Consider the following 19,003-nt stretch of genomic DNA (forward strand, 5'->3'; position numbering starts at 1 on the left):
TTGACAAGTGTGCATTTTCTAGCATTCAGAAATCTTACACAATTTCTCTACAAACAAAATAAATCAGCCTTTCTCTACTTCGAGCAAATTCCCATCAGATTTTAAACAAGAGAAATGTTCAGTTTGTGAGTTGTGAATTAAATCTACACTAAGTAGAATATCTGTTAAAATCTTCAATATTTAGAGTAGATTTCAGCATATATTTGGATAGGTGAATATTATGAAATGGTAATATGTAATATGTAAAATGTGTATGGAATGATACATAGCAATATGCAACTTACATAACCCAACACAAAGAAATATTTACTGTATACTTAATATATATTAATTTCAATTAAGCATTGTTTTTTTTTTCATATCAATTTTTTGACAATACTGTTAAAAAAAAAAAAAAAAGCTGTGTTTACATTTAGGTGACCACTAGCAATATATCTTGTAGCCCTATGAGTTAGATTTTGGTCATTTCATCATTTTTAATAATCTAACTCATTTAGATCCATCTAGAAAAGAACAAACAGGACGACACCCCAAAGTGTTATTATTCTGACAATAATCTGTGGGTGTGCCATCATGTAATAAGAGGTTATAAGAACAACAAATAATACAAATAAAAATGATGTGTGTAACATTTGTTTATGGTTACATATTTCACTAGTTTTGATTGGTGGTAATATGATTGACTAAAACAGCTTTTGCCTCACTACAATCTTGAGAAGCATCAACATTTTTCAACCAACGTAGTACACATTACCATGAAACCTCTGTCAGCTAAGCATGTGTAGAATTGATTTTTTACACTATATAGACTTGTATTTGTGAATATGGAATGCGAGTATGACTTATGGAAGGGGTGGACAAATCAGTAGAGAGTAGTTCTTTATTTGTAGTTACCCGGTGGACAAATAAAGAACCAAAGAAACAAAAAACCTACTCTTTATTCTCGCAACACAAAACCTTTCGTTTGGTATGTCTAAACACTCACCAGTTATTTTAATAGGAACACCTGCTCATTCATGGAATTATCCAATCAGCCAATCACGTGGCTGCATCGCAATGCATAATATCATGCAGATGCAGGTCAAGAGCTTAAGTTAATTTTTTACACATCAAACAGAATGGGGGAAAAAGTGATCTCAGTGTTTGTGTTTCAGAAGCTGCTAGTCTCCTGGCAACAACAGTACTGAGTTTTCACAGAATGGTGCGCGAAAACAAAAAACCTCCAGTGAGCAGCAGTTCTGTGGTCGGAAATACCTTAACGAAAGGTCAGAGGCTAGACTTGTTCAAGCTGACAAGAAGGCTATGGTAACTCAAATAACTACTCTTTACAACCGTGGTGAGCAAAAAAGCATCTCAGAATGCCCAACATGTCGAAACCTGAGGTGGTTGAGCTACAACAGCAGCAAGTTCTATGCAGAGCTGTCATATAACCCTCCTGCTAGCGCAACACACAGTCACCTTATGGTTTACAGAAACTGAAGATGCTAGCGAGGAGAGAACACAAGAGCTCATGGCTGAAATGCTGGCTAATGACTTGCTGACTTTTTGCTGAGGTCACAAACGTGATGTGCTACGTTATAGAAAGGATTATATAAAGTATAATAACCACAAACTTGTTCATTTTTCTTAGTCTGTATTAATGTAACTTAACTAGCAAACTAGCTCGCCATACGTTATTACACTGCATTAGCTACCACTTCTTAGCCGAGTCAGTATTTCCGGGCAACCGAAACATAAGTCTGGGGAGGACACTGGAGCTTTTACTTGTCCAGTGAGTTAGCTAATGAATTTATGATTTGTCCACCCCTGTATGGAATAAGAGTGTTTTAGCTACAGTACAACTAACGGGACTGTTAGGTTTAGCCCTAAGTTGTCTGGTTTCGCTGGTCAGGAGGTAACACACAAAAGCACAAGCATAGGATTCACTGCCTACATTACTACTGCTACTACTGTTTTTTTTTTTTTTTACAAGAATGAAGAGCAGCAATCATAAGATCATGACTTTTTTTTTTTTTTTTTTACAAGAGTGAAGAGCAGCAATCACAAGATCATGACTGAATGAGACTTTAAGCATCATGTGATCTTAAGATGATCTTTTCTTAAATCACAAACAAACATCTGAGATCAGAGTTAATCTGATCCTGATTAATCTGTTAATCTGATCCAAGCTAAATCCAAAACCCAAATGGAAAGACTCACAATCTGAGGTACATCAAGAGCCACTTCTGCTGCTCATGTACAAATGGCATGCAAATACTCACACTGATGATTACACAAGTTCTAAGACACATCGGATGATTATGGTGTGTATTTTTTTTTCACAGTATTTACAGACAGGAGCATGCGGTCAACTCAATAGTTCAATACACAACTAGCAAAATGAAGGCGTTTGAATGCGCGCACATTAAGTCAGGATATGTGTCTGGAAAAAAAACAAATATCTATTGTCACAGTAATTTATGCTGGAGAACTGATCATTTACACTTATAATCACAATAAATATGAAGTGATCTGATTAATGCTTGAAGCATTTGTATGTACATTAATGGCTTATCCACCACTGATGAGCTGTAAATGACATAGCCATGAATAAGATACCTATTTTAACACAATGCGTATGTGCATGTTTATGTTTGCTGCAATAAAGTATACACTAGGCTGTGTGCAGATCCTTCAGTAAGTCTCATGCAGTCCTGAGAATGCCATTCAGCGCTGTGTAATTCACACATACATGTGATCAAGGGTAGAACTTCTCTATCGCAGTATGATGTCGACTATTAGGAATATGTCTTTAGCCCTTGTGTTACCTTCTCCTCTATTCTGAATCACTTTACATTAAGGTGTCCAAAAACTGAATGACTAACTAATATATACAATAATCTTTTTTTATTCGTTTCAATTTTTTTTACTGGCCTATTTAAATCTTTTACAACTGTCTTCTGGAGCAAAATGGATTGAGTGTTTTAGACAAAGTGTTTACTCAGCAGGAACTGGATAGACATATAGCAGGAGTGGACAAATCAGTACCCAGGCCACCCAGGACAAGCAGGCTCATGGGCTATCTGTTTTTTATTCATAAAAAAACTCTACTCTTTAGGATTGCATTTGGTGTGTAGCTAGTATGTTTAAATAGAATGCAACAATAGCACATATTTGTCATTCCGAATCCCAGCGTCTGCACTGCAAAAAATGTCGTCTTACCAAGTGAAAATATCTCAAATATAGTCACATTTTTCTAGTATTTTCTAATATAAGATGGCAATAAACCAAATACAATTATTAAACCTATGTCTAGATATTTTTGCCTCATTTCAAGCTATATATCTTTATAAATTATATTATATCTTTAAATTGTCTTATTCTATTGGCAGATAATTTGGCTTATTTCTAGAAATAAAGGCTAAAAATTAGCAAAATTATCTGCCAAAAGAACAAGACTATTTCAAACTTGAAATTAGTACAAAAATGAGCTTAATAATCTTATATTTGGTTTATTGTAATCTTATAAAAGAAATTAGTAGCTAAATGTGACTATATTCAAGGATTCAAGGTATTTCCACTTGCTAAGATGTCATTTTTAAGACGTCAGTGTGCCGCACCACACACATCGGCCAATCCGGTTGATGGTAGAATGTTAAACATTTAGAAAATAAAGACACAACCCAGATACAGACGAGGGAGGGTGAAGGCTAACAGGTGCTTCCTCTGAGACACATGAAGCCCGCCAACTGTATCTTTCCACACTGCTGTTCATGCTGCGTCAGAGTAACACACTTGGACAAAAGCGCTATCCGCCTTCTTCCACATACATGAGCTCACAGACACCCATGATTGGCTAGTGTCGCTGTGATTGACAGGGGAGAAAGTTGTTGAACTTGTTAAACTCCCGATCTTAGTCAAGGTTGCAAAACATAATGTGTTACGTTACAAACTTTGTTAGAAGAGAATCAATATCATATACCACGGCAAACTAGCTTGTCATACATTATTACATTACAGCAGCCACCACTTTTTAGCCTAGTCAGTTATTAATCAAAACACAGGACATGGTAGCACAGCGGAGCTTTTTCCCTGAATGGTGGGGCGAACGAATGAATTTATGATTTGTCCACCCCTGTATAATATATATATTTCAGTCTGATTTAAGCATAATGTATAGTGATCCATCTTTGAACTAATTCTACATCCTACATACACCTGAAAGGCATATGGACTGGCGTTGACCTCTTGTAACCTGATATTTATTCTGTCCTGTACAAACTTCCTCTCATTCCTCGCCATGCAACATCTGCTCATGACATCACAAAATCTGAAAAAATGTCTTTTTTTAAAATATTGTGCTATTCTGTATAAGAAAAATCCACAGCGATATCATGTAATTGTCAGTAAAAATATTTCACTTTTCTTCCACTGCCCGGCCTGATTAAATCTGTTTAAATAAGATAACTTAGTAATTTTTTTTTTTTTTTGCTGAAAAATAGCACTAAAAGTAAGCTTTACATAAAAATGTATAAAATGTTTAAAAACAGATTTGAAGTTTTAGCGCATCTCTCTTGTCTTTACTCTATTTTTTAAATATACAGAAGAGTCGAAATGCTGTGGCTTTAAGGAAGGAGGAAGGGAAGGTTTGTCTCAGGCTCGTCTCGAGAGCCAAATACTCTGTTATGAACAAAGCTGTTGATTATTACAGTAACCTTAAGAGCGAACCAAATGATCTGATATGAGGGTTATGTGTGTTTGCTACAAAAGAGTAATTGAATGCTTATGAAATGTGCTAATTCATCCTAACATGGACTTTTATACTGCGAGCTACAGGTTTAATTAGAACTGGAACAGATGTTTAATTAACAGGATACTGCCATGCTGAAATGATTTTAATGCATCAGACAAAGATCTGCTTCAACAACACTAAATAAGAGATGCACCGATCCAATACTGAGTATCAGACTGATTCTAACCTAAAACAATTTGGCTTTTAAACCTTTACCCGAACCAAACCTGCACCAACTGGACGCCAAATAAAACCCTACACAACATTCACATCAGATCAATAAACGAAACTGAAATTAATAATTAATGTCAGTCAAATCCACTTCAAAAGTCCTCCAACATCAAGTTTAAATTCCACTTTGCCTGCTTTTTTTTTTAACCTTCAAACAACATCCCAAAAGATATAGTTTTAATTAACATTACACAACCTACCAATGCAGTGTTCTCAGTGCTTGCACATAGATTTGGCCTCTACTATTATCACCCTCCAGGTTATTATTTTCCAATAACAGCATGTCCCTAAAAGTTTTATTCCTCTTATACCACAGCAATTTGCCAACGATTACAAATTTTAATTACAATTTTTAAATTTTTTATTTCATTTCCATTTATAGTTACGTTTGATGCTGTAGAACGTCTGTGAAACAAGTCACTTCCTGTTATCACTTATGTTATAGCAGCTATAAACAGTCTTTCCATCAATAGCCTCTCTTTTTTTACTCTCCTGAACAAGTAAAAATATGTAGCTTGTCATGTTACCTCCAAGCCCTTCCAACTGAAGACACTTAAAGATACAGCTTTAACTCTGAATGTAACAGAGAGCTGACACTGGAGACTCCTTCCAAAAATGTTCAATAAATGTCTCATCACAGAAAACTTCACTATATCAACAATTACACTCCTTTTTTATCCATTCATGTGGAACGGCCACCATAAACGTCCGTGTAAATTACCTGGTGCTATAGAAATGATAATGTATTAGAATGGCTACATTCATATAAACCTGTGATTTACCTTTCAGATGAACTACTGCTGCTGTTATATACACCTTCTCAGCTGTAAAAATGTTTAAAATAGGATTGAACACTAATATAACATAATAAAGAGAAGAAAATACAGTAGAGAGGAAAAAACTAAAGCAAGGAAAAGGCAGGCCATAATTCCTGACTTTTTGAGAAATTACTTGAATAGTAAAGCTCTGTTGTGTTCAGACAGGATCTCAAACTATAATGCCAGTATCTTATCAATATCAGCTGTAAGGTGAGAATTACAGCTCTGATATCAGTATTGGATTAAAAATGAAGAAATGGGATCGGTGCATCACCTCTGATTGGTGCATCCCGTCTTGAAGCTTTATACAGACTGATTAGCTGCTGTTTGTTTTTTTGCTACAGATCTATTCTACTCATTCGCTGCTACCTCTAAAACTCTGCAACTTGCCTGGAACATTTGAGCTGCAGCTCAGCATTTGTAGCTCCTCTAATATTCATGGCTTTGCGTACAGTTACAGTTGAGGGTGAATCCAGCCTGAGGGTGCAAGTTAAAAAAAAAAAACATCATGATGTACGAGAGCAAACCTTCCTTCCTTATCGGTCCATTCTCCTCCCCGTGTCCCAATTGTTCATCCCTGCTGATGGAGGGCCTTGTAGCCGTATACTGTAGATATTAACGTCAGTCTCCCCACAGATTCTCTGTCAGGAGCTCGAGTTCGTAGCAGAGCCAGCGGCGCAGCGGGCAGTAGTACTCATAGTGGAACTGCTCAAACTCAGGCGTCTCTCGGATGTCCTGTAGGAAGGAAACGTCCAGGTCGGACTCCAGCAGAACCAGCAAGAGGACCAATAGGAGAAGGAGCAGGATTGAAGCTACAGCTATGAGCCGGGCAGCGCTGTGGAGGAACGCCCGGATCTGTGGCGTCCCATTTGATTGGCTACACAGTGACTGACAGGTGGCCTCTCGGGTCAGTTCTCGCTGCCGCTCAGCCCAAAGCTCCGCCTGCATTTCCGGACTGGCGTGGAGTTCCTTCAGCAAGCGCCCAGGGCTTTGGAACAGGAAGTCCACACCACCCTGTGTTTCCTCCACCGGCGTGGGCATCACGCTTGAACATGGGCTGTATGCTGTATCTGAGATGGCGTGAGACCCATCTTCATCCTCCTCCTCCTCCTCCTCCTTGCTCCTCTCTTCCTCCAGTCCAGTGCCAGGAAAGGCTGAGTCTTCCTGTCCTGTCTCTTGGACATTGCACTCCATCTCCTCCAGCTCAGGGTCTTCTGGCATCATGGATGGTTTCAGTGGGGACAAGTGAACCGAGTCTTTCAAGGCCAAGAGACCTACAGAAGGACAGAAAAACATCACATGACTTTTCTCTTGTTGTATTTGGGATGAACATTTTCATGTTCTTATAGGTCAGTCTTAATATACAATCTGCTAAAACCAAGAGTACATAAAGATTTTAGCTCTGAGTACGCTGTCACAGACAGATTTTTGAGATCTACAACAAAAACTCAAGATAATTGTGTAGTCTGAGCAATGTAGTGACAAAAGCATAGATGAGCAACTGACAGGAGAAAGGAAAGATGGGGTCAAGGTCAAGCCCAGCAATAATGTAATGACTAGCTAATGTAATTAGCTATTCACCTTAATGCATATTATTTATTTACTATAGTGAAATAATACAGGAAAAGTATGTATTTAGGCTGGTGAGGAATGCAAGCATAAATGGTCCTGCTCTCAGGGTGGAAAGGATGGCCCTACTTTATCTTCCATTGATTAGAGTTATAGTAAAAAATGGTAGGCATTTGCGGGCTCTTTTATATGGAAGAGGGATGTTAGAGATCTCCTACAAGCGTGTTCGGTTGCGCTGTGACATCACATGAGCAGCACCATGAAAAGAGACTCTCAGTGGAAGCATGTGTTAGCCTACACTCTCTCTGGTTGATAGCTGTCATGTGATAGGGGAAACCTAGCTAGTGGGCGGTAATGACAAATTTGGGGAAAATGGGGTCAAGAACTGATCACAAATTAATTAAGGAATGAGTCATCTGTAACACATCTTAAAACTAAAAGATGTAACCTCAGAGTGTGTATGTGTGTGAGACAAGCAGGGCTTTAGCTTGTACTCTTTGGGGAACTCCAGTGTAAAAATAGACCCAGCTGTCTGGCCAGTGTGGATTAAGACAAGTCTCCTGATTAAGTCATCAATGACATCATCACCACTCCAAACTACTTGTCTCTCACACACAATGTTAAAGTTCTGAGGATCATATTCATAAAATTTTACATATATAATAAAATATGTATATGTACTCTATAGAAGAAAATATAATGTAGATATAGTATAATAAAATAACATATACTGAAAGTATTGCTATTTAACATACTTAAAATATCCAGTCATCTGTCTTTCTGGTTAAATGGTAGAAATATTGCTTTAAGGTTTAAGCAAATGTAATAGACTGTAAGTAATAATATGAAGATCATACTGAATTCCAGTGTATCTTCTGCATTAGAGAGATAAAAGAGCAAATGTAATATTAATCCCGGTAAATGGGGTCATTCTCATTGTAATGTTGCATTACACAGCAGTCAAGCTCAGAACGCAAGCAAGAACCTGTCACCATAGCGACACAAACCAAGAGAGACATACGCATATTTGAACCCAGCAGGAGGAGGAGAGTCAGCAGTCCATCGCTGATGGGTGTCATGGCAACAGTAAGAGTCAACAAAGACCAAGTGTGTGTGGGTGACTTTCTTCAAGCATGTGAATGGGCAAGTAAAGAAAAGGAACAGATGTCGCCCAGTCGGCTTTTCAGCAAAAGAAATTCAAAGGTTGACATTGGCGTCATTCCTTTGCCCAACTGTTTGCTATTATTTAAGAAGTCTGAAGACTAAGGGTATGACAAAACCTGTGCTTAGCACCAGGGAAACCACTAAAACCTCTCGTACTTCTCAAATTCATCAGTCCAAACCTCCAGACCTGCTCTAACCTTTCATGGATTGTACATTTTTGCTGGGTACTCTGTTGTTGGTAATACTTAGTACTTACTCTTTTGTGACCTAACTATTCTAACTTCACTGTGATTCGTGTGAAAGGCATGCCATCCCGTCAAGTTCAGACTGACAAAGGGACAGAGAATCTCTCAGTAGGAGTTTATTTCTAAGCTAAGAAAAATCAACACTAAGCGGACTAGTAAACAGTAAGGGATTAATGGGATTATCATCATCTTGATCATTGTTATCATCATCTGAACAACATGCTTCCTTACCACTTCCTGCGATTTGTTCCCCATGGCTGAGCAGCCTCACATATACATCCCGAGCCGTGTGATTGGCCATGCGCAGCTGCAGGTTGTGCCATGCGGTGATCTTCACCTGGCAGCGAATGGTGTCCATTCGCTCCTGGGCATTCAAAACCTCCTCCACATGCACAATGTCCTCAAGGACCGGGTCATGAGCCTTGTTCAATTCCATATTGTTCTCATTTACGTCCACACTGCCCTTCAGAACCTCATCTAGAGTCTTGTCCACATCGACACCGTCCTCCATCTTGTTTCGTACCTTATCCATGTCTACAGCTTCCTCCAGTACTTCATCTAGAACTTTTTCCACATACACACTGTCCTCCAGAACCTTGTCATGAATCTCCACATCGACATTCCCCTTTAAAAAATTGTCTTCAGCTATGTTCAGATCCACACCACCCTTCAGAACCTTGTTTTGAATCTTGTCCTCCTCCACACCACCTTTCAGAACTTTGGCTTGAAACTTGTCCATATCCATGCCACCCTCCAGAACTTTGTGTTGAACCTGGTCCATGTCCAAACCTCCCTCCAAAAACTTGTCCTCTTCAACACCACCCTTGAGAGCCTTGTTTTCTAACTTGTTCACCTCCATGCCACCATCCAGAACCTTGTCTTGAACTTTGTCCATTTCCATGCCACCCTGCAGAACCTTGTCTTGAACTCTGTCCACACCCACAATATCCTCCAGAACCTTGTCTTGAAACCTGTCTTTGTCAAAACCACCATCCAGAACCACAGCTTGGACCTTGAAAACATGCATACCACCATTCAGAATTTCATCTTGAGCCTTTCCCACTTCATTACAGGACTCCAGAACCTCATTTTGAAATTTATCCACTCCCACACCTTCAAGAACTTGATGTTTGCCCATGTACAAACTGTTCCCCAGAACATTGGTTTGATCATTGCCAACGTCCATAGTGCCCTCCAGAACCTCGCCCTCATCCATTCCTCTCTTTAGAATCTTGCCTATCTCCACACCTCCCTCTAGAACCTTTTCTGGAACCTCTATGCAGTCCAGTCCCTCCTTCTTCCCCACTCTTTTCTCCTCCATTACCACTCTGTGGTTGCTCCTACTCATCCCTGAGCTTCTGTTGTACTCTTGTCTGGTGTAATACTGGCTGTTGTGTACTCCAACAGGGTTTAGCATGGTCATACACATTCACATCCACACACACACACACACACACACACCCCTTATAATGGGGTCCAAATGACCCCTGCTCACCACTGAATGGCTGAGATTTCAGCAGTGTTAACAAAGACGGGGCATTAGAGACCGGATCATCCCAAATGCAGGATGGGCTATTTTTACAATGTTATCCATGGCACATGGCAGTGCAAATCTCAGAGACTGATTACAGAAACAAGAAACGCTCAAAAGGATTTCTGTTAGACACTGCATGCCTACAGAGAGTGAAAGGTCATAGTAAAAGATAAAGCAATCTGGGGATGGGTCAAAACCTATAAATAAAGCCATCAAGAGTCATAAATGTCTCCTGAAAATACCATTTGAGATTATTAGATTATTGGTTGTGGAAGATTCATTAAAGAGACACATAAAGAGGTAAGCCAATGTGAGGCATTACTCTGCAGAGCAGATGTAGGAGATGGATTTGGAAGCAAATGGGAGGAGACTCTCCACTCATCATATGTATTGCTGGTGAAAATCTCAAATAATAAATAAAAGCTTGTGTTCCTTTCTCTATGACTTCTGACAACCTTGCCATTGGACATATCCCAACCTCAATAGGTGTCATGTTTGTCTTCTGACTTGCCATTTCTGCAACTTAACTACACCACAGTTCAGAGGTATTCAAACTGTGGGGGTGGGAGTGGGGCGCGGGGTGAGATGGAAAATACCAAAAATAAATATTTGCCGTCCTTTCCACATTTTGCGTGGGGGGATGATGGGGCAAGTGGGTCTCATGGGGAAAAAAATTTGAATACGTCTGCCATAGTTTAGTAGAGGATGCTGATTTGTCCACATAAAATGTATATGTAAGTCTTGGTAAAGCAAAGATACGGATTGATTGATTACAGATTGATTATAACGGAAACAACTTCCTAGTTTAGTAATCCTATTCTTAATTAGAGAAATAGAGTCCTGATGCATGCATTTTTTCTATTTGATTATGCATGCATTTTTCCTATTTGCATTATTTCTATCTGACTCCTAAATCATCAAACCCAGTTGAGCCCAGTAACCTTGCTGTTTTATTATACAATATACTGGCAAAGTATACAGTTCTTCCTGCACCTAAAGTTGCCTCTAAATTAAGCCACCAGTGGCACTTTTATGTTCAGCTGGCTCAATGTGAAGCAGTTCTTTTACCCTGGTATCTGTGTTTCAAACATCTACGGGGAATATGATCTAATATATCAAGCCCAGTAAGCCTCACACACTGCAGGGGCCTTAAGATCCCAGTACATCCCCTGTGTCCTTTTTCTCTCTCTCACACTCACACACACACATACACGGATAAAATGACATGGTCTTTGGAAATCAGCTTAGATTAAATAGCCTAGTTTGTAAAGGACACAAATTCTTGGGGAGTGTTGAGGATGTACAATGAAAGTTCAAACAGCAACACAGTCCTATAATAAAAACTGTTTTGTTTTTCTCTCTCTGTGCGTGTGTGTGTGTGTGTGTTGGCGTTGGTGTGGCTCTGTTTTACTCCTCTTATACCACAGCAACTTATCAACAGTAAAAAAAAATTTTTATAAACCCTTTCATGCATAAATTATTTTAAAATGTATCCAGAGATTTCATAAATTTAAAAAAAAATTATTCTAAGCTAACATGTTCACTGGAGTCTGGCACAACTTTTTTTTTTTATTCGGAATTTTGTGTGAAATGTTTGTAAAGTTTGTCTCGAAAAGTTTGTCTTGAAAAGAAAGGCAAGTAGTCTAGATACCAAATAAAATCAGGATAATGGTTTATGCTAAATTATGGCAATGCTGAGGTAATATGGAGGTGATTTATCTTACATTTTCTTAAAAACAGCCTTAAATTGTCCATAAGTGTGGACACTATACATGAAAGGGTTAATTAAAGAACAACATGTCATACTTTTATCCATTTATAGCTACATTTCATATATTGTGGAACATATACAAAACAAATTTGTTCCTGCTATCATTTACATTATAACAGCTGAAACTGGAGACTCCTTCTAGAAATGTTAAATAAATGTCTCCTCACAGAAAACTTCACCATATCAATTATTACACGTTTTTTTTAATCAGTTTAAATCAGTCGAGTGTCCACAATACAAGTGCCTGTGTAAGTTCTTGCTATAAAAATGCTAAAATATTATAATGAGCACATTAATATAAATCTGTGATTTGAATTGCAGCCTGAACTAATCAAGAATTCAAGAGCACTGTAGTATAATTGGAAATTAAGTAGACACAACAGGAGCAGCAGTGTTAATAATTAGCGTTGAAGGGCAAAGATAATGATGGCTTTGTAACCAAATTTTGGAGAGCAATTAGTATTTCTTGATTTGGTTTATTTTTATAGAATATGGAGAAATATTCTGTCTGAGACTCAGCTATCCTGTAACTCAAGTCCTTCTGTTACTCATCTGAAAGAGTTTGACATGTCGTCATACATTTTCTCATGTTCTCATAGTGCACTCGCTTGTGTTTCTGCATATTACATCCTGAGAAAACCTGAGTTCCTTCCAGTGTCATCTACAGTATATGTTTCGGCAACTTTGCAGCATCCTAGAAGAACGACAGCTCAAGACTCGAGCTATATTCAGAAACACGTGTGCTCAGTCATAAGAAGTGTGAACGCTGGTGATGCTGCTGTGTGCTTTCACGTGTGCCAGATCAAGCAGCTCTAAATTAGCATGTAGCTTGACACTTTCATACTCCCTTAGACGCTGTGCAAGCCTGAACACAGCTCTATTAATCAGAGCTAACGCTCTGTCCCCTCAAATAATCAGGTGCATATTTTTAACCCTCTGATTGGACTCTCCGCAGAGACTGGGATATCAGCTGCTCAATTTCCACTGAGCCCCGAGAACAGAGCATCTTCCACCTGTCAGCACTCTGCATATGTGTGTGTGTGTGTGTGTGTGTGTGTGTGTGTGTGTGTGTTACCGCTGTCGGCCGAGGCCTCCCGGTATTCCCTGTTTGAGCTGAGCGCCGGCAGCAGAGGCTCCATGTTCATTATGAGGTGCTTATGGCTGAGCGAGGTAAAACTTCTGCTCTGACCCAACTGACACCTACAGCACAATAATCAGAGCAACAGAAAACAACAATGAAAAAGGTTAGATGAAAGTATAGTGGGAGTATAGTTTTTATCCACGTGGTACTCAGATTCTGAATTTGTGCTTGAGAAGACCTGAACAGAGATCATGAGTTTGAACAAAAATGCCAAAACTGTTTCTAGTTAGTCTAATGTAGAAAGTATGAATAAAAGTATGAAGCAATAAAAATGGACGCAAACAGCTTTTGAGAAGTGTGTGTTCCTATCTCACCATGGTCAAGCGTTTGATTTGTAAAAAGTAAAAAAAGGTTAAAGTAGTCCTGAGGAATCCTTCTGGCAAGAGTGCAGCAGCAATCACAGCAGTGTATGTCATAATAATAATAAAAAATAATGATGCATTTTATTTAATGGCGTCTTTCAAAACACCCAAGGTCACCTCACAAGCAGGCAATGTATGTGACAGTAAATGAGACGAAATTATGAAATCAAAAGGTGTTTAAAGTCACCTAAAACTTGTTTTGAAGACTATAATGTTCCTCTACAGACTTGTGATTCCAGCAAAAAAAAAGGCACACATAATTTGCCTTTATCAAGAATTCCTGATTTTAAGAAATGTCCCTACATCACTTGGTGTAACAACAGTGTCAGTATGTACTCTCCTGTATATTCCATGGCCTGCATTTCCATATGATTGGCTCTCATATTTAATGACACAATAACACTAGAATGTCACATGTTCAGAACTAACTCAGATTCATCAGGGAGATTTCGCCTGTTTCTTAAGAAAACCTTTTGCAGTGACTTTTTTTGCTATTTGGATACTCCAGTCAATCACCCCAAGTGGATTTAATCATAAAAACATTCATTATACAGCTTATGTTGGCTCTTAGTGGACTTCAGATGCAGTAAATGTAACTCTGACCTGTGAACGACTGGAGGCTCCCTCTGGATCTTCGAACTGGCTTCAATCACCTCTTTAGCAACACGACCGCTGCCAAGTTAAGCCATACATCATTTACTCATATGCAAGACATTTCCTTTTCATTATTTATATTATAATGCATATGTAACAGAAACAAAACAGTGTACAGAAAATACATTTTTGAGAAATTCCCATTCATCTGAGCTACAAAGAAGTTTGAGATTCTTACCTGTAGCGAAATCTGGTCCCTTTGAAAAATATATTGCTGCTGGATACAGTCTTGATCTGACTCGATTTTGCACATCTATTAAAAAAAGGGGGGAAAACAAACCTTTTTTTTAATTAAAATAGGACAATAAGGACTTTCTTAGCAATATATAAAGTTACATTTCTTGTTTTTTTCTGCCTAGCATACTTTGACAACTCTACCAAGTTAAGAAAAAAGAAATACACTCACCAAGCACTTTATTAGGAACACTATACTAATACTGGGTAGGGCCTCTCTTTTCTCTCAAAACAGTTTCAATTCTTCATGGCATGGATTCCACAAGGTGTTGGAAACATTGCTTCGAGATTCTGGTCCATGTTGAGATGATTGCATCACACAATTCCTGCAGATTTTTCAGGTGCACTTTCATGCTGTGAATCTCCTGTTCTACCGCATCCCAAAGGTGCTCTATTAGATTCAGATCCGGTGACTGGGAAGGCCACTGAAGAGCATTGATCTCACTGTCATGCTCATAAAACCAGTTTGAGATGACTTTTGCTTTGTGACATGGTGCATCATCATGGCTGGAAGTATCCATTAGAAGATGGGTAAATTGTGGCCATGAAGGGATGCACATGTTCAGCAACAATACTCAAATAGGCTGTGGCATTCAAGCGATGATTGATTGGTATTAACGGGCCCAAAGTGTGCCAAGAAAACACTCCCTACACCATTACACCACCTCCACCAGCCTGGAGAGTTGACACAAAGCAGATTGGGTCTATGGATTCATGCTGTTGGTGCCAGTTTCTGACCCTGCCATCTTTGTGCTTCAGCAGAAGTTGAGATTCATCAGACCAGGCTAAGTCTTCAACTGTCCAGTTTTGGTGAGCCTGTGCCCACTGCTTTCTGTTCTTGGCTGACAGAAGTAGAACCCGACGTGGTCTTGCTGTTGTAGCCCATCTGCCTCAACGTTCGACATGTTGTGCATTCTGAGATGTTTTTCTGCTCACCACAATTGTACAGAGTGGTTATCTGAGTTACTGTAGCCTTTCTGTCAGCTCGAACCAGTCTGGCTATTCTCTGTTGATTTCTCTCATTAACAAGGTGTTTCTGTCAGATGTTATTTCTTTATTGCGCCATTCTGAGTAAACTCTAAGAGACTGTTGTGCGTGAAAATCCCAGGTGATCAGCAGTTTATGAAATGCTCAAACCAGCCCGTCTGGCACCAACAATCATGCCACGGTCAAAATCAGTGAGATCACATTTTTCCCCATTCTGATGGTTGATGTGAACAAAGCTGCTGGCCCGTATCTGCAGGATTTATGCATTGCACTGCTGCCACACAATTGGTTGAATAGATAATTGCATGAATGTACTGGTGTTCCTAATACAGTGCTCTGTGTATATATTTCACCCAAAAGACATAGAAATTGTTTTATTTACTTTTTAAACTTGCCTAGGCTTTGTGTGTGTGCATGTAGTCACTGGCAGGGCATTAAGTGTTCAGGGCTGTTCTTGCTGTGCACAGTGAGGCATGTTCTCTGTTCTCTCAACTGCTTCTTAATTAAAGAGCTTTAATCAGAAATTTGATTCTGCTTATGCATAGATTATGGAGTAACCAGCCACCAGTGTGTGTGTGTGTGTGTGTGTGTGTGTGTGTAAAATGCACTCACTTGTAAAATGCCTGATTTTCTACGCCACATTTCCATAGGTGTTTACAGGCTGCTGGTGTGGAGGTGTGGAACGTCAAAACCAGTTTCTTCTGCAGAGAGAAAGATTAAAAAAAACAGCATGAAGCATCTGTATGTCAGCTAAAGTGCGAACAGAAAGAGAGGGTGGCTGAGGGGAGGAAAAAGGAGACGAGAAGGAGAAAATGATTTAGGCATGAGAAGGAGGGAGGTCAATAAAGAACACAATAATGAAATCTGATGAGAGTTGAACAAACTGCTGACCCCGAACCTTCTGTCCCACACACTCACACACACAGAGAGAGAGAGAGAGAGAGAGAGAGAGAGAGAAAGAGAGAGAGATAGAGAGGGACTGACTGAAATAAAGGTCTTTAGTATTATTTACTGGTAGCGCAGTGGCATTATGGGAAGAACGAGCAGAATGTGAGAGTGGGAATCAATACTGCAGTATAAAGCGCAGCACTACTCGTTCAATAAGCAGCATTACATGTGACTATGCAGCACATAAACTACGTAGTACAATGACAACACACTATAATACACTATCAATACACTATACTGTATATATTCAATTATAAATATATAAATTAATTCAAACCATTCTGGGTTCAAGCTATGTGACAATTTTTTCACCCAATTTAGTCAATACCAATGCCAATTCAGAGAGCTGGGCCACAGATGAATGCAGCATCATCTGGATTTGAACTGATCTTCCAATGACTCCAATGCCGATGTGAGCTGATTTCTGCATGTAGGTTCTAAATACTAACAAAAGCTTTTATAACTTTCATAGGCTTGTAGCTCCAGTGCAAAACTGAAGAAGCAAAATTTGTTAATAAACTAAATACACTGCTAGTCAAAAGGTATTGGTTAAACTTCAAGAAGTGGGTTCAGTTGAAATACTCTAGAGATTTTTCTAAGTAAGAAATGGGTATAAGTCGTAAAGTGGAGTTCCTGATTATTTTCCTATAGCAGCACATCCTGAAGTGTTTTATTCCTCTTATACCACAACTAGCCAATGTTAACTTTTTTTTTATCAATTAACGAAGTACACCTTATTTTTTTTATTAGTTCATAGTTGCATTTAAAGTTGTGAAATATCTGCAGAACAAGTTAGTTCCTGTTATCACTTACGTTATAACAATTATAAACAGTCTTTCCCTCACCAGCAAAGCCTTCCGTCCTGAACAGTTTCCTGTGTTGGAAAACTTAAAGGATCAGCTTTACCACTGACTGTTATAAAGCACTGACACTGGAGACTCCTTCCAAAAATTCTAAATAAACCTCTGAGAGAAAACTTTTTTAAAAGACATGTTTTAATCGGTTTATGTGGAGGGTTCGCCGTACAAGTCACTGTGAATTAGTGCTTATTATAGAAACTGTAAATATTGTATTTGAACAGGTGAATTAAAATCTGTAAACCTTGCAGCCAGAACTACTGTCAGAGCAGCTGTTACAGAAAATTAATCAGCACCTTCTGACCAATCAGATCGAAGAATTCAACAGGGCTGTGGTATCACTTGTATTAACTGCATGCTAAAATACATTAGTCTGCGTGTAGACACACACAGTATGCTTTTCTTTTTTGTAATAAACAGTTATTCATCCAAATATTCACTGCTGAATTTGAGCAAAGGCTGACCTAGTGCAAAATGTCATTCATTACATTACAGAACAGTCTGTGTCACAAGCTGTATGATGTACCATGGTTCTCCAATCCTCTAGGTCTGACAGCTTTGCATTGCTGTGCTGGTCCAGGGGAATACTTGCAGCCTGAGCACTAAACATGCAGCTTGACATTAAGGTTACTCTTACACGATCGTATGTCAGTAATTTAATTGAATTAGATTCCGCTCCATTTCAGAGTGAAACTGTAGCGGGACCAGGGGGTCTCCACAGAGCTAAATATCCAATCTAGAGTGTGCATTAGACTAATGAAGGTGCATTAGACTAGCTCTGATGCACATGCATTAAATAAACATGAAATGTGAATTGAAATTCTCCACTTAGGTCAGAAGTAAATCTGCCATCTAGTTACACCAATTGGCCATTTTATCTTACACACCTATGCTTTGAGTCTACAAAAATAATCAGAAGTATGGCAATTATCAGCTACATCTATTAGACAGACTATCTATCAGGCCATTTTCACTAATGGATTGAAAAAAACAACAAAAATAGCAACAAACAGCCTACAATCAGTAACTGTATAACTACAACATGACTTACTGTATATGTACTGTAAATAAAATGGCCAATGAGTGTGACTACATGGTAGATACACATTAATTACAGAAAAAGATTTCTTTATTACCTGCCTGTGCCATGTAGTTACACTCATTAGGCATTTTACTTGTTCACCTACGTTCACCCATACTGTTTTTTAGCTAATCTTTTGCTACTACACAGTTTGTCAGCCCACGTTTACTCCTTCAATTAGTGGTAACTCTAATCTATCTGGTAGGTATAGCTGATAAGTAACATATTTCTATTTCAAAAAGTGTCAGCAATCACATAGGAATATCTAATTGAGATCACATAACAACTTGAAATGGAAAATACCTTAACATGTACTTTACTGATACTACTTGGTGGACATAAGCTTCCATTAGGTGGCCAATAAATGTCTTGAATGATATGAAGACATTTCATGTACATGGCTTACTGCTGGATGGGGGGTTTATATATCACTGTATATTTATGCTGATCTGAACAGCAGTTAACATATTGCACAAATTGGATTATATATTACAGGCTATTCAGAAGTGACATATGTTTTGGTTTATACTGTATGTGTTAGGCTGAGTGAAGGTAAATATATGTATTGGACTCTGAATGTGTGCCAGACTGGTAGGAGGGAAATATATGTGCTGCATTAGAGCGAGTTGAACATGT

At 38.7% G+C, this 19,003-nt stretch overlaps 1 protein-coding gene across 2 annotated transcripts in view; it reads right to left on the minus strand.

The window, feature by feature from the left end:
* Positions 1-5,100: 5,100 nt before the first annotated feature.
* Positions 5,101-19,003, minus strand: part of frmd3 (FERM domain containing 3) — a 39,576-nt gene continuing 25,673 nt past the window's right edge. Inside the window, exons 10-14 of one of the 2 annotated variants that reach the window (XM_026925825.3) lie at positions 16,094-16,179; positions 14,439-14,513; positions 14,210-14,278; positions 13,179-13,303; positions 5,101-7,094 (exon numbers count right to left, since the gene is read on the minus strand). In XM_026925825.3, coding sequence (XP_026781626.1) covers positions 6,442-7,094; positions 13,179-13,303; positions 14,210-14,278; positions 14,439-14,513; positions 16,094-16,179 — 1,008 coding nt within the window. In that variant the 3' untranslated portion in view covers positions 5,101-6,441. Of the gene's footprint in view, positions 7,095-13,178; positions 13,304-14,209; positions 14,279-14,438; positions 14,514-16,093; positions 16,183-19,003 lie in introns of both variants that reach the window. The other variant, XM_026925824.3, reaches the window with a different exon arrangement.

This window comes from Pangasianodon hypophthalmus, chromosome 8 (genome assembly GCF_027358585.1).
Source record: "Pangasianodon hypophthalmus isolate fPanHyp1 chromosome 8, fPanHyp1.pri, whole genome shotgun sequence".
NCBI classification, from domain to species: Eukaryota; Metazoa; Chordata; class Actinopteri; order Siluriformes; family Pangasiidae; genus Pangasianodon; species Pangasianodon hypophthalmus.